Genomic DNA, 21,174 nt, shown 5'->3' with positions numbered 1-21,174 from the left:
TCGTTATATGTTACAACTATTTATCTGTTAGTAATAATTCAAAAGAATAATAATGTCAAAATGTCAGTCTTGTATTGGTTTCAAAGAAAGTATTGGCCCATATGAAACTAGGCGTGTTTCGGTCCCAATACCCCGTCAAACGCAAATTATAAGTCATCATGTTAATCACGACAAATTAAGTAGTCACATACAATAATTATATACGTGTAATCATATACATGTAGTCAATTGGTAAAGAAGATAATAAGAAAATAACATAATGTTCTCCGATAAAATACTATTATTAATGCACCATCTTGAAGAATTTCAATTAAAATAGGGCTATAGCCCTAAGTATCACGTGTTACAATATAACCGTCCGTTGTTCCCTTGTCTTATCGCATCTCACCTCTTGGTTGGTATGGACACTTCCATGAACCTTCCATTTTCGGAACACAATAACAATTTGCAATCCTATCAAAGGGCACTAATAGCTACAGTATGCCTCTACTACCAAACTATACTGTCACTATATACACCACCGCACATCGATACACAAAGCCATTTTGCTTCTTTTGTGTTGTGTCCCAAAGCTCAAAAAAAATTTTCAGTTGAGTTTGTTAGTGTCACTCCATTGAAAACTACTTCACACTATTCTCACATACTTCCTCTCCAACTCCCCTTAATATCCATAGTCATGTCCTCTGTTACTACATCCAACTGGAGATTCGTTGAATTGGGCCGTGTTGTCTTGATCGACAACAAGGAATTGGCCACTATTGTTGAAATCATTGACCAAAAGAGAGTTTTGATTGATGGTCCAAATGTTTCAAGACAAGCTATTGCATTAGCTAAGGTTGTTTTGACTCCATTAGTTTTACCAAACTTACCAAGAGGTGCTAGATCCACCGTTGTTGCCAAGAAGTGGGCTGCTGCTGAAATTGACGGTAAGTGGGCTAAGACCTCATGGGCTAAGAAGTTGGCTTCAAGATCCAAGAGAGCTCAATTATCTGACTTTGAAAGATTCCAAGTTTTGGTGTTGAAGAAGCAAAGAAGATTTGCTGTCAACAAGGCTTTGGCCAAGGCCTAAAATATAAGTGCATGTCTTTAGGAGATGATGTATTGTGTATTATAAGCTTTATAACATAATGAATAAAAGGTTTATTAAGGTTAACGATGGACGCAGGCACTTAGTTTACTATGTGTACGTGTGCAGTGTAGAAGTAGTGTTACCTGTAGCCATAGTACTGCCATATAGTATATGCCTATACTTAACAGTCGTACAGCATACGGTTTCCAGTTCACTCTAAGCAGGTACTTAAGTATACACAGATATACACCACAGTATATATAGTATGGCTATATAGTGGGTCTATTATATATACAGATTTATTTACAAGACTATTTATTTACTCTGTTGTTTCTTTTCAAACTCCGCAATCAAGTCCCTTTGAACGTTAGGCATCACCTGAGAGTATCTACAGAATTCCATAGAAAACTCTCCCTTACCCTGAGTACATGCTCTTAATGAAGTGGAGAACCCAAACATGTCGCTCAAGGGACACTCAGCAACAACAGTAAACTCGTCAGGTCCATTGACAGTATCCACAATCATTCCTCCCAACTTGTTCAACAATCCAACCACGGAACCTTGGAACTCGTTGGGTGCACTCACTTCGGTAGTCATGATAGGCTCCAACAACACCGGGTTGGCATTCAAGAACGCTTGTTTAAAGGCTCCCTTGGTGGCGGTTCTAAATGATAATTCAGATGAATCAACAACATGTGTTTGACCATCGTTGATGTGCATGTGAACCCCCAAGACCTTATGGCCAATCAAAGGGCCCTTCTCCAACATATCTTCGAACCCCTTAGAACAAGCAAACAAAAACTTCTCAGGGATCTTACCCCCCACAATGTGATGAGTAAACTTATTCTCGCCCTCTATTGGTCCAAACTCACCAATAACACGTCCGTATTGACCAGCACCTCCAGATTGTTTCTTGTGTGCATAGTCAAACTTGGTGGCAGAAGTAATGGCTTCTCTATAGCTAACCTGAGGTTTACCAGTGATACATTCCACGCCGTACTCTCTCTTCATTCTTTCCACGTAGATCTCTAAATGTAATTCTCCCATACCACTGATGATAGTCTCCTTCGACTCCACATCAAACTTGACTCGGAACGTGGGGTCCTCCTTTTGGAACCGGTTCAAGGCCTTGGAAAACGCACCGTTGTCCTTGGACTTGGGCTGGATACTCAAGGAGATCACAGCTTCAGGAACAAACATAGAACTCATGGCCACTTGTTCGTCCAGTGTAGCAGCAACAAAGGTATCACCAGAGGAACAATCAATACCAAAGGTAGCACAGATCTCTCCGGCACCAACCTCTTCAACATCTTCCATATCTTTAGAGTGCATTCTAACCAATCTGGCCAACTTGACCTTTTTCCCGGACTTCAAGTGCTTCATATAAGCACCCTTCTTCAACTTACCTTGGTACACTCTAATGTACGTCAATTGACCGTATTTGCCTTCTTCCAACTTGAATGCCAACCCCACAAAGGGTTGAGACGACGAGGGAACTAAAGCCACGGGCGTTTCAACTTCAGGAACTGACACGTCTAATCCAACATTCAAAACTTCATTTGGTTGAGGCAAATAGTCAACCACAGAATCTAAAACAGGTTGGATCCCCTTGTTAGCCAAGGCAGACCCCATTAAAACAGGAGTGAACTTTCTGCCAATAGTAGCTCTTCTGATGGCCCCTTTAATTTGGTCAACAGTTGGTTCTTCTCCCTCTAAATAAATGTCGGCGATTTCTTCATCAACATCAGCTAATGTTTCAATCAACACTTGACGTTTCTCTTCAACCAAATCAACCAAATCTTCAGGAATCTCACTAACAATACGCAAGTTCTCACCTTGTGATCCTTCAAAGTAAACGGCTTGTCTGTCAATGATGTTCACGACCCCTTGGAACTCCGACTCGGCTCCGATGGGCACTTGAATAGCTGCGGCAGGAGTCTTCAACTTAGAATTGATCTGTTCAATGGCTCTGAAGGGATTGGCTCCCATTCTATCCATCTTGTTAACAAAGGTAATCCGAGGAACATTGTATCTTCTCATCTGTCTATCAACAGTCACAGTTTGAGATTGAACTCCAGATACAGCACACACAACCAACACAGCACCATCTAAAACTCTCAAGGCTCTTTCAACTTCAATGGTGAAATCAATATGCCCCGGTGTGTCAATCAAGTTGAAATGGTATGCTTTATTGTCCTTGTCCCAACTACAATAAGTAGCAGCAGATTGAATGGTGATACCTTTTTCCCTTTCCAAATCCATATGATCCATCTTGGCACCAACGGAATCACGTCCTCTAACTTCATGAATGGCTTCAATACGTCCAGTGTAAAAGAGAACTCTCTCAGTGAACGTAGTCTTCCCCGAGTCAATGTGTGCTGAGATCCCAATGTTTCTCATCTGACGAATGGCGGCCTTCTCTCCGTCACTCAACTTGGTATTAACTTCATCGATAATAACCTTCTCTCCATCATAAGTGGCTGGAACCTCTTCAATACTGTGGATGTTTCTTCTTATGGGTTGTGGAAACCTTCTGAATCCAGAAACTAACCCCGGTCTGCCCCCACTAAAAATGCTCCTGGCGTGGGGAAACGCTCCAAAAGCACGACGTGTGATCAGAGCCACAGACATCTTTACTTTCAGTTTGAATTGACAGTGTGGTCTTAGAGATTATGATTCAAACAGAATTGAAAAATTTTCGATTATGCAACGTGATTTCCTAAAACGGAAATGTCACAATTCCTCTAGAATAGGATATTGGTGTCGCGTTTTACTTATACCCAGACGGCCATATGCCTTCTATCTTGATGAGGTGTAGTTACATCTACTTTCCATGTCATGGACTACGCACTTACATTGATTCGATTATGATGGGTAGAAATAATATGGCAAATAGAAAGAACATTAATGGTTTCATCAGAGTCATTAAATCAGTTTTTTTATGGTGTAGTCAGGGAAGCATTGATAAGCTCCTCGTACAGTGTGAATATTAAAAAAATCATCATAAAAACCACTTGATATTCAATCAATTATGCCAGAATTAAATCTAACTTTAATCATAAACAAATACATCTATAGTTTATAAAACGAAATCCTAATTCAATAGTTAGTATTAAACCCTCATAATTGATAATCATTTCAACTGTCATATTTGATTAAAAGTCAGCAAACGACCTTTCATCAACTCTTAAATACCAATGGCTCAATTTTGTACACTAGAACCACGACTCCTCCCCTAATTGTACAAGGAAGGGATATTTAAGGTGAATATGTCCGCCCGGTCGACAGGTATCATCACAATAATAACTATAGACAGTTGTATGCATATAATTCACATACCTTTAAAACATGTTAGTTAAATTTATCATTGAATAATAAAATCTCACTTCAAAACGACCAATGAATATTTGGCTCATACAAGGCTGAAACTTAACGAAAATGCTATTGTCAACCCGGATAATTCAGTTGGAACAATTGGTAAAAAGCAAATAATCTTCGCCATTCAACAGATCCGTATCGAAGGAATCAATAAAACACATACCATTCCGTTTGAAATCTATCTCTAAATATTCATTGATGAAAAGGTCGAATAAAGAAGAATGCCAAAACACAGTAGAAAAATTTTCTGGGAAATCCCAGGTATTTATACTAATTACATTGGTAAATCCACGACCATTATAAAGTATACTACAGTGAATCCAGTTTGTATTTTAATTTCATTGTTATAATCTTCTTGCTACATATATATTAATATATACGGATATTAAGTAATACCAAAGTAACTCCATTTCACTATAATTGTGAACAAGATATGAGCAACCGCCAATGATCCAATGATAAGTGTATGTTGTCTTGTAGCCAACTCCAAGTTATTATCGGCATTAATCAAGCAATTTCTCTTGATGATTGGGCTTAATTGATGTAAGTTAGAAAAACATGTTATCGCTCCACTAACACCAACAATTGTCCATTCTAAAATTGATATCAAAGTCTTTTGTTCTTCCACATGAACCAAAAGCACAATTAAAAAGTTGATACCAGTGATCGGCAACCACAAGATATTGGTGTAACCGTAGACGGAAATGGTGTGGACCAAGGGTACAGGTTCTGGAAACTTGAATATCCATCCACTAGCAATATACAATAATGCTGGTACTATAAGATTGTAGCCATAGAATATAGTCACTGATTTGGTCAAGAGATTGAAGTCATAACTAAACTTTTCATGAGCAGGATTCCAAAGTAAAAGGTTTGTACCCGTAGTACTAATAAACATCATCAACACGAGTGTTCCTGTGATCCAGATGAACCCATAAATCTCATTATTCAGAGGCTCATCACGATACTCTTCCATCTCCTTGAACGGGTTGGCAGCAGTGCGCAACTTCTTGAGGAAGATCTCACTGTCCAATTCAAAGTATCTCCTGTAAAAGTTAATCAGGAACATATGGCTGTTGGACGAAGATCCTGATTCAGATCCTTGTAATGGTGCTGATATTGAGGCGGCTGCCGGCTCTGTGGGAGTAAACATGGTCTGTTGAGGATCTGTAGATGTCAGTTAGTAGGAAGATAACACAACTGGTATATGTAGCGTTTCGTGTATACATACAATCTGGTTCTAGCAAACTATCTTGCTCTATTAACTTCCATTGAGGGTTAGTCTTTTGTTTTTGTGTATATATTGGTTTCGTAGTGACGTACGTTATTATTAACAGTCATTGTGCTGTGAAATGGACGTGGTTAATGGAGTTAAGCAGCAGCGGTGTTCTTTACAGGTTACAAATATTGATACGATTACTTTAGTCACGTGAGGCATCACGTGATGTTAAGATATAAACTATAACGACACATACAAGGTTGGATACGTGTGATTTCCAATATATATACAAATGTATATATATATATATATATATATATATATATAAATAAATATATTCTTTAATCTGAATGGTAATAGATTACTTTACTCTGCATACCTTATTCAACTCTTTCGCAGCCATCTACAAGGTATACTTGGACATCAACTGCAGTTTCCCATTTTGTTTCCAGGTATCATATTGATCTTTCTGAGAGAGATGGAGCACATCGTGTTGAAGAAACGTTGTGGGTTCGTAAGTGAATCCTGCTTTTAATGGAGACCCTTCATGGTTTCGGTGATGAAACACCGAGTCCAGCGTACTACTTTGTGGGTGAGAATCAATGATTGTGGAGGAAACTGGAAGCATCAGACTTTCGTTCGTAGTGTCGACCTCTTTAAAAGCACGTTCTTCGTCGTCATCATCTTCGGATGCTTTCAAGTTATGAGCCCAGTCTTGGGAAAAATAGGAGTCATCTGCTGTTGTTGGTTGGGGAAACACTCTTGACAGTTGAGACTCAGCTATTGTTGCTTCATCAGGGGAATGAGTTACTCCAAAAGGTGAAATAGGACGAGATAAACAAGAAGAAGATGGTGCATTAGATGTAAAAATGCTGAGTTTATCATGATTTACCAAAGTATTTTCATTCAAATTTTGATTCTCTTGGTGATAATACACTAGTTTCTCATTTGAAGTTCCCGGTGATGGTTTCATTTCTGGCTCAGGTTCAGGTTCCTTTTGATGACTTGATTGCGGACGATGCTGGACTTCAATATCATAAGATTTTGAATCATCATAGAGAGCTTCTATTTCCACATCGTTAAGATATCTTGTCTCAGGGAATTGAGTAATCACCAACCCCGATAAAATAGCGACCACACCAGCCGCAATAAATAGATATTGCTTGATAAACTTGATGGTTAGAGGCACCAAAAGCCTCAACACCGCATCAGTTATCCAATAGACTATCATGGCTAAAGAGATGGCCTTTGTTCTTGCGTAACCAGGGAATAGTTCACACACATAAGTCCAACTTACTGGTGTAATAAAGATGGCTTGTAACGAGACAAATAGAAGGAATAACGCTAGCACTGCCGAACTTGGGAGTCCTACTACCTTCATTTGAAACAACAGTGTATCATGATTGGCGGATGTCCCATAAACACAAAGTAGAGCCCCCAACGCAGTAAGACTTGCTCCAACAAGAACAAACCCAAACACAAGACTATCTTTCCTTCGACATGTATTAATTGACAAAGCCAGAAAGACCGAGAACACTAAGGTTGCCATATAATGGACTATGCTTACCAACTTCATACCACCTCCTCCAACTTGACATATCCCACAGAGTACTTCAAAGAAATACATAAGCACATGGATACAAGTCAATTGTGAAGCTATCATAACGAAGATGCTCATGGCTGTTTGTCTTCTGAATGTCTTTCCCAATAGTTTCCCATGCGAACACTCTCTAATTACCGGACCACTGGTATAAGCCTGTATCACTCTCCTTCTCCTTTCGTCATCATCATCTTCAGTTGCCACCTTCAATACTCTCTTATTCTTAGCAGTGGTCGTCTGGTTCATAAGTTGGATCTTATCCATGCTTACTGCTGCTTCTTGCCAACGGTTGTGCTGAGCCAACCATCGCGGAGATTGGGGGAAAAGAGCTCCACAGATTATGAAGACCAATGCCGGCACAATCTCAGCTATATATTGGTATCTGAATAGCATTGGGTTATGAAAGGCTGATATAAGCCAAAAGGTTAATCCCATCATCGCTACTGCTCCAATAGCATGCCCCACATGGAATATGGCTATGGCCGAGCCTCTGATTGAAGGCGCTAGAATCTCAGAAACATACATAGATACAATCAATTCTACCAATCCCATTCCTATTCCCTTGAGTACTTTACTGGCCACGACCACTGCTAGATGGTCCACAGCAAATACAAGAATGTTAGCAACGGTCCAGAAGATCCCGGCGCCTAAACATAATTTATGACACCCTAAACGCTCAAACAATACAGAGAACCCCACACACCCAACTATAACGAACTGTCAGTACCATCCTAATACTCATCATATTCTTAAGGTATACATACAAACTGCTCCGATGGAGCTACTGGAGGAAACTATGGTGTGCTCCCATCTGTTCATCAGTCCGTAAAGAACCCGGAATTGGGCCGAATGAAGTAGGCCAATGAGCGACACAGACTCACATCCAATCATGATCCCGCCAAAGAGAACACCGCTTTGAATACCATGTCTAGACCATCCCATGCTGTGTATATGTATCAGATCAATAGACTATTCAAAAGAGATCAATATAGTGTGCTTTTCAGAGTATAAATGGTGCTACGTACATTTTTTCGCAGCCATTGGTGTGTGCAACATATGAGCATATACGACTGGTTTTGTGTAACCTGTTTTCGAAGTGGAAACATCCGCAGACGACCCACACAATTCTAACTACGTACTGTTCTTCTCTTGTTGACATACACTGATACCCACGCGTCATGGACGACGACGAGGCATGGGGTTCCCGGTCGAGAACACGTGTCAGCGACAGTGAACTGAATCCCCAGGAAAAGGATATCTACTCACAGGAAACCTTCTTCAAACAAACCCTTTTGCCTTCCCCAGTTATTATAGACATTTATCCCCGAGTCAAAGTATGGACAAACAAACCGCTAGTGGGCCTTCTGTCCGAGAACGATGACGATGACAATTATCTTTGGAGTCCAAAAGACGAGTCGTCGCTGTGGCTGAACTTTGACTCGGATATATGGAACAGCACCATCAACAAAGTCTCAGATCCAAGTACGCTTCCCAAACGGTCCCAAGACGTTGAGGTGTTGGTGAAAAGAGGGTCTCTTAATGTTGGCGGGGTGGATTACATAATCAATTCTTCAATCAAGTCTTCATGTCTTCTCAAAGGAGATGATCGAACGGAAGACTCACTCATAATCTCCTTAGCTTCCGGCTACATTCTTTTAATCCGGTTGTATGTTGTTCCTGTCAACTTAGTGGATCGTATCGGCAAGAGAAATAATAGCAATATTAATAATAATAACGACGTCGTGCTACCATCTGCTGAGACAACACTTAGACCGTACGTTGTTCAGTGGTGGAGTACTAGCCATATCAAGCCCAATAGCATGTTGAACACCCCAGGACAAAAGTTGCTTTCCAATAGAGGTGCTCAATCAGTCGTGGTGACGTCGCCATGCAATATGTTCCGAATTCATACGGTGAAGTCCACCCCCATGGGCATTGAGTTGACCAAACACTTCAACATCAGTATTCCGGGGATCATCTTGCATTCATGTTTGTCTGAAGTGACTACTGAGTATTCTGATAATTATCATACGCTCTTCATTGCCAATTTCACTTCTTCAAACAGACTCAAATATAACATCTTCATGTGGAATCTGAATGAGGGGATACCTCAATCGTTGAGACGATATTCATTGCTTATGGATAACACTACTACTATCCCCATAATGGTGGAATCCTTGCCCAATAACTTGGCTTATTTGGCCATCTGCAAAACCAGCTTGATTATCATTGGCATTGATAATATAACTTCTGCCAATTATGAGTTCAAGTCAATTCCATACACTGGTGGCTTCCCCACTGCATCGTATATCCCCCAATCCAAGATTAGAAGTAGTAATAGTAGTAGGGGTCCTAAATCCGATGAAGTCATCTTCACTACTGTGGATGGAACGGTGTATTCGTTTGTCATTAATGGACTTGAAGATATTACTTTAGAACCCATTGCTCGTATACCTGATTCTGTGTCTGTGTTCACATTTGAACGAGAGAACAAGGACAATAGTATTGTTATGTCGTTTGGGAGCTCAACAGGGTCCAATAGAAAGATTCAGATAAACAAACTCCTTCATGAAGATGATAATGATGATAAGACACCTTTCAATACGATTATTGATTATAAAAATTGGTCACCTTTGTCTCATGTGCAGCTTCTAGCAAACTCCGAAGACCCAGAAGCAGACAATCTCACTACTTTAAAGCATGAAATATGGGCTATATCGGGTCGAGGGAAGCGAAGTCGACTTTTACAAGTTCGGAACGGGTTCTCAGCCTCAAGATTAAGTAATTGCTACCTGAAGCTTAAGAAATGTTTGCGTATTTCGGTGGTTGAATGGGAAGATAAAATACTATTAGCTTGTTCCTTACCATTTGAAACAATCTTCCTTGAATATATGGCTGACCAAGAAGAGTGCTTTGCTGAGCTTATTGATGAGACTTTACCTGTGGCCAATGAGACATTGGGATTTGGCGTAGCTAACGATAAAAGGCATGCCATGATTTTCAAGCCAACCAGTGTTGTTCTAACAAATTTCCAAGATATCTTTGAGACTATTCTCTTGGAAGACAACTGGACGTTTCTTTTCGTTCAATTCCTGGCCAATTCTGATTCTGTTTACAATATTCGACAGAAAACACAGTCTGAAGAAACAGTCTTTACCTTAGTCAAAATGAAGGGTATTATTGTTGATAATGCTTTGGCAACGGAAGTTAGTGTCAACTTAACTTTCCAGCCTTCGTGCTTATACACCACGACCCTCCAGGGGAAGCAGTATGTGCTAGTGGGAGATTATGAAGGAAAGATCTGGATATTTGACGGCAACCTTAGCCCAACTGTGACATCAACACCGATATCATTGCAAGACATCAATAGAGTAGCAACAAATGAATCTATATTAGATTTCAAACCTGGTGAACATGTGCCACATGATATCATGATCATACCATTTGAGAATGACCACTTCAAGTTGATTATTACTACGAAAGCAGGCTATTTTGTGAGTATCTCTTTGAATTTAGAGCTTGGTGGATCAACACTTGATGAGGTCATGAGAGTTGATGGTGTACCCGTGAACTTGCTCCCAGTGCCCAAGAACCCCAAAGCGGTGTTGCTTGTATCGCTGAAAACTTGGATAGTCAACAATAACGAACAAAACGGCCGTGTCCACCCCGTTTACTTTGATGAACGGAAGGAAAGAACCATTAAACTCGCCTGTGCTGTTCCTGGGAACCTTAATACGTATTTCTATGTTAGAGACGATGGGTTGTGTGTGGCTGAGGTGGTGCCATTGTCCAAACCCAATGTGAGACAAGCTACCGTTGGAGAAGAAGTCAAGTCGTTGGTTTATCATGAGAACTCCGGCTTGTTCACCGTGATATGCCATCTGAACCCGAAGAAATTATCGAGTGTGTTGAAGTTCATCGACAAACGGTATTTGAAGCTATTACCTTCGGAAGAAGTTCCTTACAAGGGGACGACCAATATCTTCACTCCCGATATCACCGTCATCTGTACGTGTGTTTGGAACATTATGAAGGAGAACAAAGAAGTAGTATCTAAACGGTTGATCCTAGTAGGGTGCTCCGACTCCAAGGGGAAGGGGATGGTTAAAGTGCTTGATATCGCAAAGATCTATAAAGAAGATACAAATACAGTTGTTAAGGTTACCGAGTTGTTTTGCTATACCCTTCTGGAGGTACCATCTCATATCATTCAAGTGCGGGGACAGATCTTCTATTCTGGTAAGAAACAATTGTATTCCATTGACTATGATCCAGAAAGAAAGTCTTTTGTTCATAATGATGAGGTTGTCAAGTTACCCAGTGACATCAGTTCACTTTATACCGATGAAGGCTCAGGCTTAGCAGTTTTATATGTTACCACAACAGAGGACTCTGTTTTTGAATATGAAGTGGTTGATCATAAGCTAAAGCAGTCGTCTCACGATACTTTCAAGAGAAGCGTGACCAACGTTGCGGTGATGGACCGTTCCAACATCTTCATGGGAGAATTCGATTCTTCATTGGTGGTGAACATTGTCAAGGAGAAATCGTTTCTTCGTACAACATGGTCGTATACGTTCCCGTTTATTCCCAAGGTTTACACCACTAAAGTCTCCTTTGGAAGATCAAAAGACAGGAATAGAGGAATCCTTTGTGTTGGTGTTGACGGTACTATCGTTGTGTTACACTCTGTTTCAACCAAGAGTAACACCATCAAGGCATTGAACAACCAGATAGGTGAATCGGACTTAAAGTCAAAGTTAACTGAGAGAATCGCAGATACTTTCAATTACCCCATTCTCCCATCAAGAAACATGGGCAGAGGCTTATTGGTGTTGAATAAACCATGCTTTGACTTTGAGGGAAACAGTTCAAAGCTAATAGACTGTGACATCGAGCAAATCAACCAATTATGTTCCAGTATTGATTTCTAAGCGATCCTCCATTGATTCTATATACAAATGTTAGTCTGTGGCTGGCTCATCATTATCATCAGAAACTTCAATAACAGACAACTTCTTTTGAAGTCTTTGTTGTCTCAACAATTGAGCAGCGGAAACTTTCTCTGGCGATTCTTGTTGGCTGCCATTGTTGATGCTGTTGTTATTGTTGCTTCGTAATTCTTGCAAGAGTTGTCTGGCTCTGGAACCAACATCTTCAGGATTCTCGGTTTCAGACACAAAGGCAGAGACTTCTGTCAGTTTAGGATCAACATTCTCATTGGAGAACGAATCTTCAACATCAACGGTTTCATCCATTTCTACTGCTGCTATTGGCTGCTGCTGCTGGACGTTCTGGACGTTCTTCTTCTCGAGTATTTGCTTCCGCATAAGTGCTCTCGTTCTTGCTGATGTACCCTCTGATCTTGTAGGAGCAGCAGTCTTCAACTTCTCTAATAAAGAATCCATGACATTATTACCATTATCTTTATCGTTATCGTCTTCACCATCTTTGCGGCCATCATGAACTTTCCTGGGTGCTTCCAAAAGCTTCTTTCTCTGCTCATAAAGTCTCACTTCTTCTTCACGTTGGATATTCTCCAGTTTTGCCTTCTTGAAGTCGGTAATGAAGTTGGCAAACTTACTAATGAACGAGTTCTTCACAAACGAATCCGAAGGATCTTCTCCAAAGTATCTCATGGTAGACTCAAACTCCTTCATTGTATAAGCAACTTGGTCAGATAACAACTCGGCTTTTCTTTTGGCTCGAGACATCACGGGCAACACAACCTTCAAGATTCTATCGTCAGGATGGAACTTGGTGACATCACTCAAGTTCCCGATATCAAGAGAACTTTGAGTGTTCTTGATAGACTGGATGTATGATTTACAGTCGGTATTAATGGCCTCAATGGAATACTTTGAAGTCTGCAAACACTTGGCCAATTCATCCAAGAACCCACCCACTTCGGGGTATTGGAGCCTAACTATTTTCTCCACATAATGCAAGAATGTCATACTATTTCTGTCATCCTTCATGAAACTTAAACGTGCCAAAGAATTCAATTTAAACCCGTGTGCTTGCTTTGTAGTGTCATTTAAATAGTTCCCGACTGTCAATATAATCGAGAAGAGTGGCTTTAACTGTCGAGACAGCTTAATACCTTCAATGGTTTCGTCAATCTCCCTCAACTTGGCTACAAGGTCCTCATAGTCCTTCTCATACAGCTGGACCACCTTCAACGATCTGATTCTCGACTGCCAGTAATGCTGCAAGTTGTACATGAGCTCCAAGTAGATTCTGTCGTACTTCTGTAACTCACTCGGGTCTTTCTCCGGTTTCATGATCTCTTGGGCCGTGTAGTCGGTGGAATAAGGAGCCAAGTTCTTAGCCAAGTTGTTGGGGATCTCCACTATGCTATCCTTTCCTAAGAACTCAAGAACGGCAGAGTTGGTGATAACATCAGGACTACATTCAAGAATCTTCTCCACCACAACTTCAGCAGATAACGTGTTGAAGGAGTGTAAGTTGATTCCAAACTGTTGAGTGATGTCTCTGGAAATAAACGTAACCTTCTCAATTTCGTCCTTCTTCTTGGGGGCCAACTTCTTGATCTCCTTAGCAGCAAAGATCTGTTCAATCTCGTCGAAAATACCCTTCAGTTGCATTTCCTCTGCCAACGTGTGTGTTTTGGCTACGCCGCTTTCTTCGTGCCAGAACGAGTTCTCGGTCGTGTCCACCTTCTCCCAGTGCAACTGCTTCATCTTCTTCTTTGGTCGGGGGAAATTCTCGAATGGCAGAGCAGGATATACTGGAGCCGACTTCGAGTTGACTGGAGCAACATTCTTAGCACCAAAGATCGGGAATGGCGGTGGAGGTGGTGGGGGAGGTGCAGTTCCACCTGCTGGTCCACCTAACGATGGAGGTAATGGTGGTGGAGGAGGTGGAGCTGGTCCACCCGTCTTAGCACTCCCACCTAATGCTGGAGGTAGTGGCGGAGGTGGAGGAGGCGGAGGCGGAGGTGGAGCACCTAATGCACCACTTGCTGATCCATCCAATGAGGGAGGTAATGGAGGTGGAGGTGGAGGTACAGCACCAAGATTGCTGCTATCCATTGGCAGACCTACAAGATCCAACTCGTCTTTGGAGTCGTCATCGTCCTTAGGAGTAATGGGCGAAGGAATTGGTACAGACTTGCCAACTTTAGAAGTAAGTTCTGATAAGAACTTGGTGTTCATACCTTGAGATTTGACAGGATGAGCAGCAGAAGCAGCAGCAGAAGTTCTGGAGGAAGATCCGGAAATCAACTCACCCTCATAGTCAATTTCTTTCTTACCCTTAGAATATTTGTCTTCCAACTTTTGTAACGGATTCTTATTGTCAAGATACATTGTACTGAACCTCTTCTCATTGTCCTTCTTTGGAGTGGCTGGCATGTTCTTCATATCTGTTAATTTCTTCTCCAATTCAGCCTTTAAGGTTTCAACGGCTTCCAATTCATCTTGAATTCTTTGTCTTGTTAACGAATCCACTTGGTCCCGAGGAGACACTGGTTCTTCCATGGAAAAATCTATGTTGAAATTCTTGAAGTTATTCTCTAATTCCTTCAATCGTTCCATAGCCAAATACTTCTGTTTATTGTACATGGCACTGTGGTTGTACTTCATGATATCGTTGGACTCACTCTGTAATGACGAAAGCTTCTTTCTTAAGGAATCTAACTTATCCAAGTCGTCCTTCTTCGCAGGACGAGGTGGAGCCATTGGAACTGGCTTAAATACAAAAGAAGGGGCTTCGTCAACTTCTTCTTCTTCTTGGTCAAACACCTCCTCTTCTTCATGATCATTTTCAGGTTGATAGTTTTCGAAGTCTGTCATTTCTAATTCACGAGCCATGTTAGCGATATCCCCCATTTGATCTCTCAATGCCCGTAATCTAGAGCTGGGCTCCACAGTAGTACCAAACTTCTTATTGGCTAACCTGTATTCAGCTTTTTGCCTATGGATATTATTCTGTAACGTTTCTATCAACCTGGCATTATTCGTCTTGATCTTGAGCTGACCTCCTTCCTTCTTGGACTCAAGAATTGAACCATCGTTACTATTATTGTTAACACTGTTCATCATTATGAGCAACTCACGCATCTCCAACTCTTGCTGTTGTTTCTCATATAAATGCTTTTTCTTTAAATCCTCCAATTCTTGAGTTAACTCCTCGTTCATTCTTCTGGTTCGTACAAGAACAGTTTCTTGTTCTCTCACTTCATTACTCAAGGAATGAATCAACCCCTCGGCTCCCAAACTCAATTGACGAGACATTTCATCTCGTTCGGCTTGCGCTTCTTCGGCTGCCTTCTTGTACACCTTGAGATCCTCTATGGCCTTGCGGTACATATCGTCCGTAGTCATAGAAGCAAATAACCTGTTCATAGCAATCCCCAAAGCGGCATCATCATTTGAGGTGGGCGTAGCAGCAATACTCTGCATAATACCGTTGATCACTCTTAAACTCTTGACCATTTCATCCTTATCTTCTTTCCTCTCCGCTTCAGCCATATATAAGTTCTGGATTGTAGATACAAAGAACTCTTGAGCTGTTGTGCCTTGAACATCTTTCCAAAGAGATTGAACCAAAGCTACTGGATCTTGGAAATCAAGTGTCATATCGATTTTCTCGTGAGATTTGAACTCCTGTTCGTCAGCTTCAGCCAGAGCATAGTATTGGTTGATTTGTTCGTTCAATTGAGGATATTGCAACTCATTGAACTTGGTAATTAAATTGTTCAAATCAGCAGCTATGAACTCTGAACGCATTCGCATTCTAACTCTAAAATCAGACCCATGAGCGATGAGTGTATTGATTAAAAGCATTGTCCCTAAGGAATATTCGTAAATATGGTTATCCAAATTGGCTGTAACCGAGGCTGCTGAACCATTTGGTCCACTTGATGTCAAAGTACTGCCTGGATTCCCTATCATCTGAGACCGTAATTCTTCACTTGCTCCAACTAAAGAGTTCAAATACTTCCCACGACCATCTAATGTTCGCTCTACAAACTTGATCCAAAGCTCGAACCGTTTGTATGTGGTTGGTGGAGGTGGCTTCCTCACCAATTGCCGTTTCTTTGGAACACCCAGGATCGTTGTTGATGTCGATGTGGACGAAGGTGAAGACGATGGGTGTATAAGATTATTGGTAGAAGAATCAAATTCAAGATATGGTTTCTGGGCCATACTGTCAAATGCTCTAAGGAACTTATGGTAGGTTGCATGGTCTGCTTGATTGGTTTGACAATAATATGCAATGGTGAACGTCAAAGCATCAGCAGCAGACCTCCTAGTCATGATTCTTGGAGACAATAAAGATCCAGTAAGGGCTGAAACATACTTATATACAGATTGAGGATCTTTAACTCTTTCAGCACCTGATTTCAAGTTCATTAAACATTTTAATGCTTTAATTGTGTTCAATTCTCTATCAAAGATTTCGTCATTGATATCGTAAATGGAATTATCCAGTTGGATTTGATCTTGAACTTTGCCCAAAAAGGTCGATAAGAGAGTATCCCCTTGAAACTCGATGATGAAACGGTTGACCCAATCAATAGGTTCTGTACGTAATGAGACCCAAAGGTTCTGTAATTGAACTGAGGTAATTGACTTTGAATACAATTCTCTAGCATAAAAGTCCGGACTGGTTTCATTAATTGTAGTGATGCCCTGTTTCTGTTTCTGTCTCTTCTTTTGTTCAGCTAATAAATCCTGATACACCAACATCCACTTTTTATCGGGGGAATAGTTGATCATCTCTTGCTTTGCCAGCGCTGGAAGAGATCTAAAATCTCTCCGTTCCATTAACTCTCGGAACATTCTATCTATTTCAATGTTCAGACTTGGTTTCTCGAGAATAATACTCAATTGGTTACCGGATCCCATAGGGGCGTTGTGAGCATTGCTGATATTATTAGTGGTGGACATGCTTGGGGCATCGGAGAACGTACTGGACTTGGACATGATGGAACCAGATGTAGGCTTTCGTGATAAGGAATGATGATGAGGATGAGGATGGTGATGCATTGGGTTGATGTTCGTATTCATAGCTGATGCAGATGTGTTATTGCTATTATTGCTGCTGCTGTTGTTGATGCTATTGTACGACCGATAGTTGTCAACTTTCGTAGACACTGAAGAGATGGACCGATTGGTTTGAGTCTTTTGAAGCGAAGCCAATCTTGGAGCTCTTCTTCCTCCAGTAGATGCAGTATTATTAGCAGTAGAACCAGGTCCTGAGCCAGGACCCATTGTACTTGAGCCTGAACCCAATGAATACGTCGACCCAGCGTGACTCAAAGGTAAACCCTCGTCACTTAAGATACTGGCAGAGTCCATAGAAGACACATCACTATCCTGGATGTAAGGATTATTGGAGGTATTATTATTATTATTGTTGCTATTGTTGTTACTGCTACCAAATAGTCTGGAACTAGTCTTCTTTATGCTGAAGATAGAACTAGCACTCATTCTATTGGATGCCGTTGAGGCGGCACGTTGTTGATGCTGGTGCTGGTGCTGGTGCTGGTGCTGGTACGAATTAGTGGACGAGGACACTCTTTGAGACCAGTCCTCATCAATAGAACTGGCTGAGGAAGAACCTCCACTATTGAGTAGCACTCCAAGGGAATCAACTGACTTCTTTCTCATGGTTCATGAAGCAATGTGACAGGTCACAACAGGGGAAGAGAGGGAAGGGATTTAAAGGTATTACCGCCAGACAAAAGCGTAGGAGAATGCCGTATCGAAATACTCCGGTACTCTTCTAGTCGACTATGTCTAGTCTATGTCTACCTCTGGGTCCACGTCGGTTGGTGGTGGGTATCAGTCACGGTTGTTGTCTGTTGAATCTGTCAGAATCAGAAACCGCTCGTTTCTGTCAGTGTCTGTTAGTGTCAGTCACAGTCAGTGTTTGTATCTGCCAGTATTTGTGTCTGTCAGGAAATTGATATCTTCCTCTCCACTGTGTTTGATACGACTTGTGTCTGCAAGTTGTTAGTACAGTTTATACGTGTGTCTCGGTAAAACAATAAAGTTAAAATTCAACTTCTGTGTACGGTAGGAACACGAGAAAGATATATTTATGGGCTGCTTACGTAAACATGGCCTAATAATACACGTTAATCAGGTTTCTCCGTGTTCAAAAATACATATGGAAAAATATGGTGTTCTGCTGCAGTATGTACGTTCCTCTTGCATAGAGGCACAGTAACATGCATAGAACAGGTTACAAAAGTGTCATATGGGTGCTGTATCAATAAAGTATAATATATGTTTGAATCAAGCATGCAACACGTTACATATTAAATACCTAAAACTATTTGTGTTCTTCCACAACGTCACTCGTATCTTTAAATTCTTGATCATCATCGTCATCACTTATAGATTCATTTGGATGATCTTCGATTTTAGTTGAAGGATTCTCTGTAATCGGAGATTCTAAATTTAAATCTTGTAACATAGCTGCAGTAGCATCAAGTTCATTTTGTAACTTTTGTAAACTCTCTTTCCGTTTATGAGACGTTGTTCTCTTATCTGGAGATTTGGCTTCATTATTGTTCTGGAGGTGTGTTTCTTCCGTTGATGTTTTACGACTTGCATTCGTAGATGCTAAAGCTGCTTCTCTTGCTGCTCGTATCTCTTTTGAATGCGTTTCTCTAAATTTCGGGTCAACCAAATACATAAACAACTCGCGATGTAGTTCGTCCAACGAAACTTCCGGAACATTCAGATCCCATATACCAATCTTACTCCAAAAGATTTTAACTCGTACCAAAGCTAACATCACAAAGTGTCGTATCACAATACTCTTATCCTTAATAGTTTTAACCTTGACATGAGATTGATTAGTAGCTAGTTGCATGAATCGACTCAACGAAGATGCTTCGGCATTAACGGTCTTAGAAGAAAGCACATCTCTGGTATCGGCATACTCAATGTTCAACTTAAATATATTACTTTTAATCATTCTTACCTTGGCAAAGAAATCACAAACGTTCCGTAATTTAACCAAACAATAATTGCATAAAGGGTAGAATACTGTTTGAGATACAACATCATCTTGTTCAACCTTCATACAATACAATCTGCAATGCTCGAGAATATCATCTCTTGATTCTCCACAGAATGAACATGGCTCCTTAGTTGCAACTGGAGGAGGCGCTGAAGTTCCCTTTGAGCTATGTCCATGGCCATTGGCCGCTCCTCCGTGGGACTGATATGATAATTTAAATGTCTCATTCACAGAACTAACTGGCTCCACAATCACTCTACCCTCAACAACACAATTCCAAAACGTGCGTTCAGGTTGTAATCGAATCATTATCTTCAGTGTTGGGATATTTGGAACGGTTGCAAAGCTATTTTCAATTTCCTCCGTCCATACCTTCTTAAACCATTTGAGAAGCTTCAAATTAGTCAAGTCATAGGTGAACGTAGGTCTTGTGATGGTATAAACAAATTGGGTAAAATCAATGAGGAAATTATCCAAATCAAATCTGACTTGGTTAATCGTTGGAGAATATAACACTAAATGAATGTCACTGAATTCATCGTCTTCTGAATCAAGCTGGGTATTGGAACCATCGTCCTCAGTGGTCTGAGCCGTGTCTGATGTTTCATCTTTTAAAGTGGAAGTGGTATCCGTAGTAGCAGTAGTAGTAGCAACAAAATTATCGGATTCTTTGGTAGTCATTGTTGCTGACTCCAACAGAAGAGAAGGATCACTATTACCGAACTTTCGGCTGATTCTTTGTGATGGGGAATGACTTATAGGTGGTCTTCTTCTATCTTCTTCATCACGTTGCATAAGCATTTCCTTAACAATGGTCAACTGCTCTTGCAAATCCTGAATTATCGTGGATTTCTCTTGTAGTTCCTCCTTTAACTTTTGGTTCTTAATCTTATAATTAAGAGTCTCTTGACTGGCATTGTTTACCATATTATTTGCTTCGTCAAACAAACTAGCAGTTAACTCTTCAACCTCAAGGTTCAATCTTTTGTTCTCCGCTTCTGCTGCTTCCTTTTCCGCTTTTAGTTTATCTACTTGAGCATTTAATGAAGTGTATTTCCGATTTAACTCCGGATAATCTGCAGCTTGCTGTCTAAGGGTCACCATATCACGATGGAAGGAGTACACTTGAGCTTCCAAATCCAGAGACTTGGCCACCTCTTCAACCAATCGTGTTGATAATGTAGCCACCTCCGTGGTCAATCGTTCCATATCTTCCTCGGTTGCTGTTGTCATTGTCGTATTGTATCGAATCGTGCCTTATAAGTATAGTGTGGGCTTCTATGAGTCAGAGTTAAGATCTAAGGAATGTCTGCTTCTTCTAAAACACACTAGACAGGCTTTTACGTCCGGGTAACTAAGCACAACGGTGATAATGATGATAAAGATACGGATCGGTTGGTTGGGTCGATTCGTGTATTGTTGTACTGTTTTCAGTAGGTGCTGTGATCTAAAACGTACGTCACGTGACGCACATACGACTCGGTTTGGATTGGATATCTTCTAGTTCGTTAATAGCTGTTAAGTAGGTTGAAACAATGAGTGTCCGACTGCTAATAAAACTACGGAATAACTACTATAAAGTAAGGGTATTGATTGGTTATCATACATCTATGTTATCTTTATCTATTATAGACAAAGTCGTGTGTTACCTAAGTTCTTACAGATTGCTACTCTCTTTAACTCATCAATATAAAGAGCTTATAGAAACCCTTCTTTACCATGCTCGTAGGTAGCCAAACGCTTATTGGTGTCCTGTGATACATTACACGATATAATTACACGTAATAAACTCTATGCTTGTCGTTTACTCAATTCCATTACAGGTAAGTGGACGTACAAGTACGGCAGTAGTGTTATGGACTATTAAAGGGTACGACATCTCTCATCTCTTTCTGTAACAACAAC

At 40.7% G+C, this 21,174-nt stretch overlaps 7 protein-coding genes across 7 annotated transcripts; 2 read left to right on the top strand and 5 right to left on the bottom strand.

Annotated features, from left to right (window-relative positions):
- Positions 1-676: 676 nt before the first annotated feature.
- Positions 677-1,069, top strand: RPL14 (60S ribosomal protein eL14; the record flags this gene model as incomplete). The annotated part of the gene is made up of 1 exon (XM_043193836.1): positions 677-1,069. One exon carries the CDS (start codon positions 677-679, stop codon positions 1,067-1,069), a length of 393 nt encoding a protein of 130 aa, XP_043047057.1.
- A 315-nt stretch (positions 1,070-1,384) lies between these two features.
- MEF1 (uncharacterized protein) lies at positions 1,385-3,700 on the bottom strand (the record flags this gene model as incomplete). The annotated part of the gene is made up of 1 exon (XM_043193835.1): positions 1,385-3,700. The coding sequence occupies one exon, from the start codon at positions 3,698-3,700 to the stop codon at positions 1,385-1,387; it is 2,316 nt and encodes a 771-aa protein (XP_043047056.1).
- A 1,132-nt stretch (positions 3,701-4,832) lies between these two features.
- Positions 4,833-5,788, bottom strand: KQ657_003098 (uncharacterized protein; the record flags this gene model as incomplete). The annotated part of the gene is made up of 2 exons (XM_043193834.1): positions 4,833-5,603; positions 5,783-5,788. 2 exons carry the CDS (start codon positions 5,786-5,788, stop codon positions 4,833-4,835), a joined length of 777 nt encoding a protein of 258 aa, XP_043047055.1.
- Positions 5,789-6,069: 281 nt separating this feature from the next.
- Positions 6,070-8,008, bottom strand: KQ657_003097 (uncharacterized protein; the record flags this gene model as incomplete). The annotated part of the gene is made up of 2 exons (XM_043193833.1): positions 6,070-7,913; positions 8,005-8,008. 2 exons carry the CDS (start codon positions 8,006-8,008, stop codon positions 6,070-6,072), a joined length of 1,848 nt encoding a protein of 615 aa, XP_043047054.1.
- A 926-nt stretch (positions 8,009-8,934) lies between these two features.
- KQ657_003096 (uncharacterized protein) lies at positions 8,935-12,200 on the top strand (the record flags this gene model as incomplete). Its single annotated transcript, XM_043193832.1, has 2 exons — positions 8,935-8,939; positions 9,086-12,200. The coding sequence occupies 2 exons, from the start codon at positions 8,935-8,937 to the stop codon at positions 12,198-12,200; spliced, it is 3,120 nt and encodes a 1,039-aa protein (XP_043047053.1).
- Positions 12,201-12,230: 30 nt separating this feature from the next.
- On the bottom strand, positions 12,231-17,906 carry BNI1 (formin; the record flags this gene model as incomplete). Its single annotated transcript, XM_043193831.1, has 2 exons — positions 12,231-17,607; positions 17,794-17,906. The coding sequence occupies 2 exons, from the start codon at positions 17,904-17,906 to the stop codon at positions 12,231-12,233; spliced, it is 5,490 nt and encodes a 1,829-aa protein (XP_043047052.1).
- Positions 17,907-18,573: 667 nt separating this feature from the next.
- On the bottom strand, positions 18,574-20,502 carry SEC2 (guanine nucleotide exchange factor; the record flags this gene model as incomplete). Its single annotated transcript, XM_043193830.1, has 1 exon — positions 18,574-20,502. The coding sequence occupies one exon, from the start codon at positions 20,500-20,502 to the stop codon at positions 18,574-18,576; it is 1,929 nt and encodes a 642-aa protein (XP_043047051.1).
- Between the last annotated feature and the right edge of the window lie 672 nt (positions 20,503-21,174).

Source organism: Scheffersomyces spartinae, assembly GCF_019049425.1.
Source record: "Scheffersomyces spartinae strain ARV_011 chromosome Unknown scaffold_28, whole genome shotgun sequence".
NCBI classification, from domain to species: domain Eukaryota; kingdom Fungi; phylum Ascomycota; class Pichiomycetes; order Serinales; family Debaryomycetaceae; genus Lizanozyma; species Lizanozyma spartinae.
Note: the sequence above shows the minus strand (reverse complement) of the source record. Positions and strands in the feature narration are given on the sequence as shown.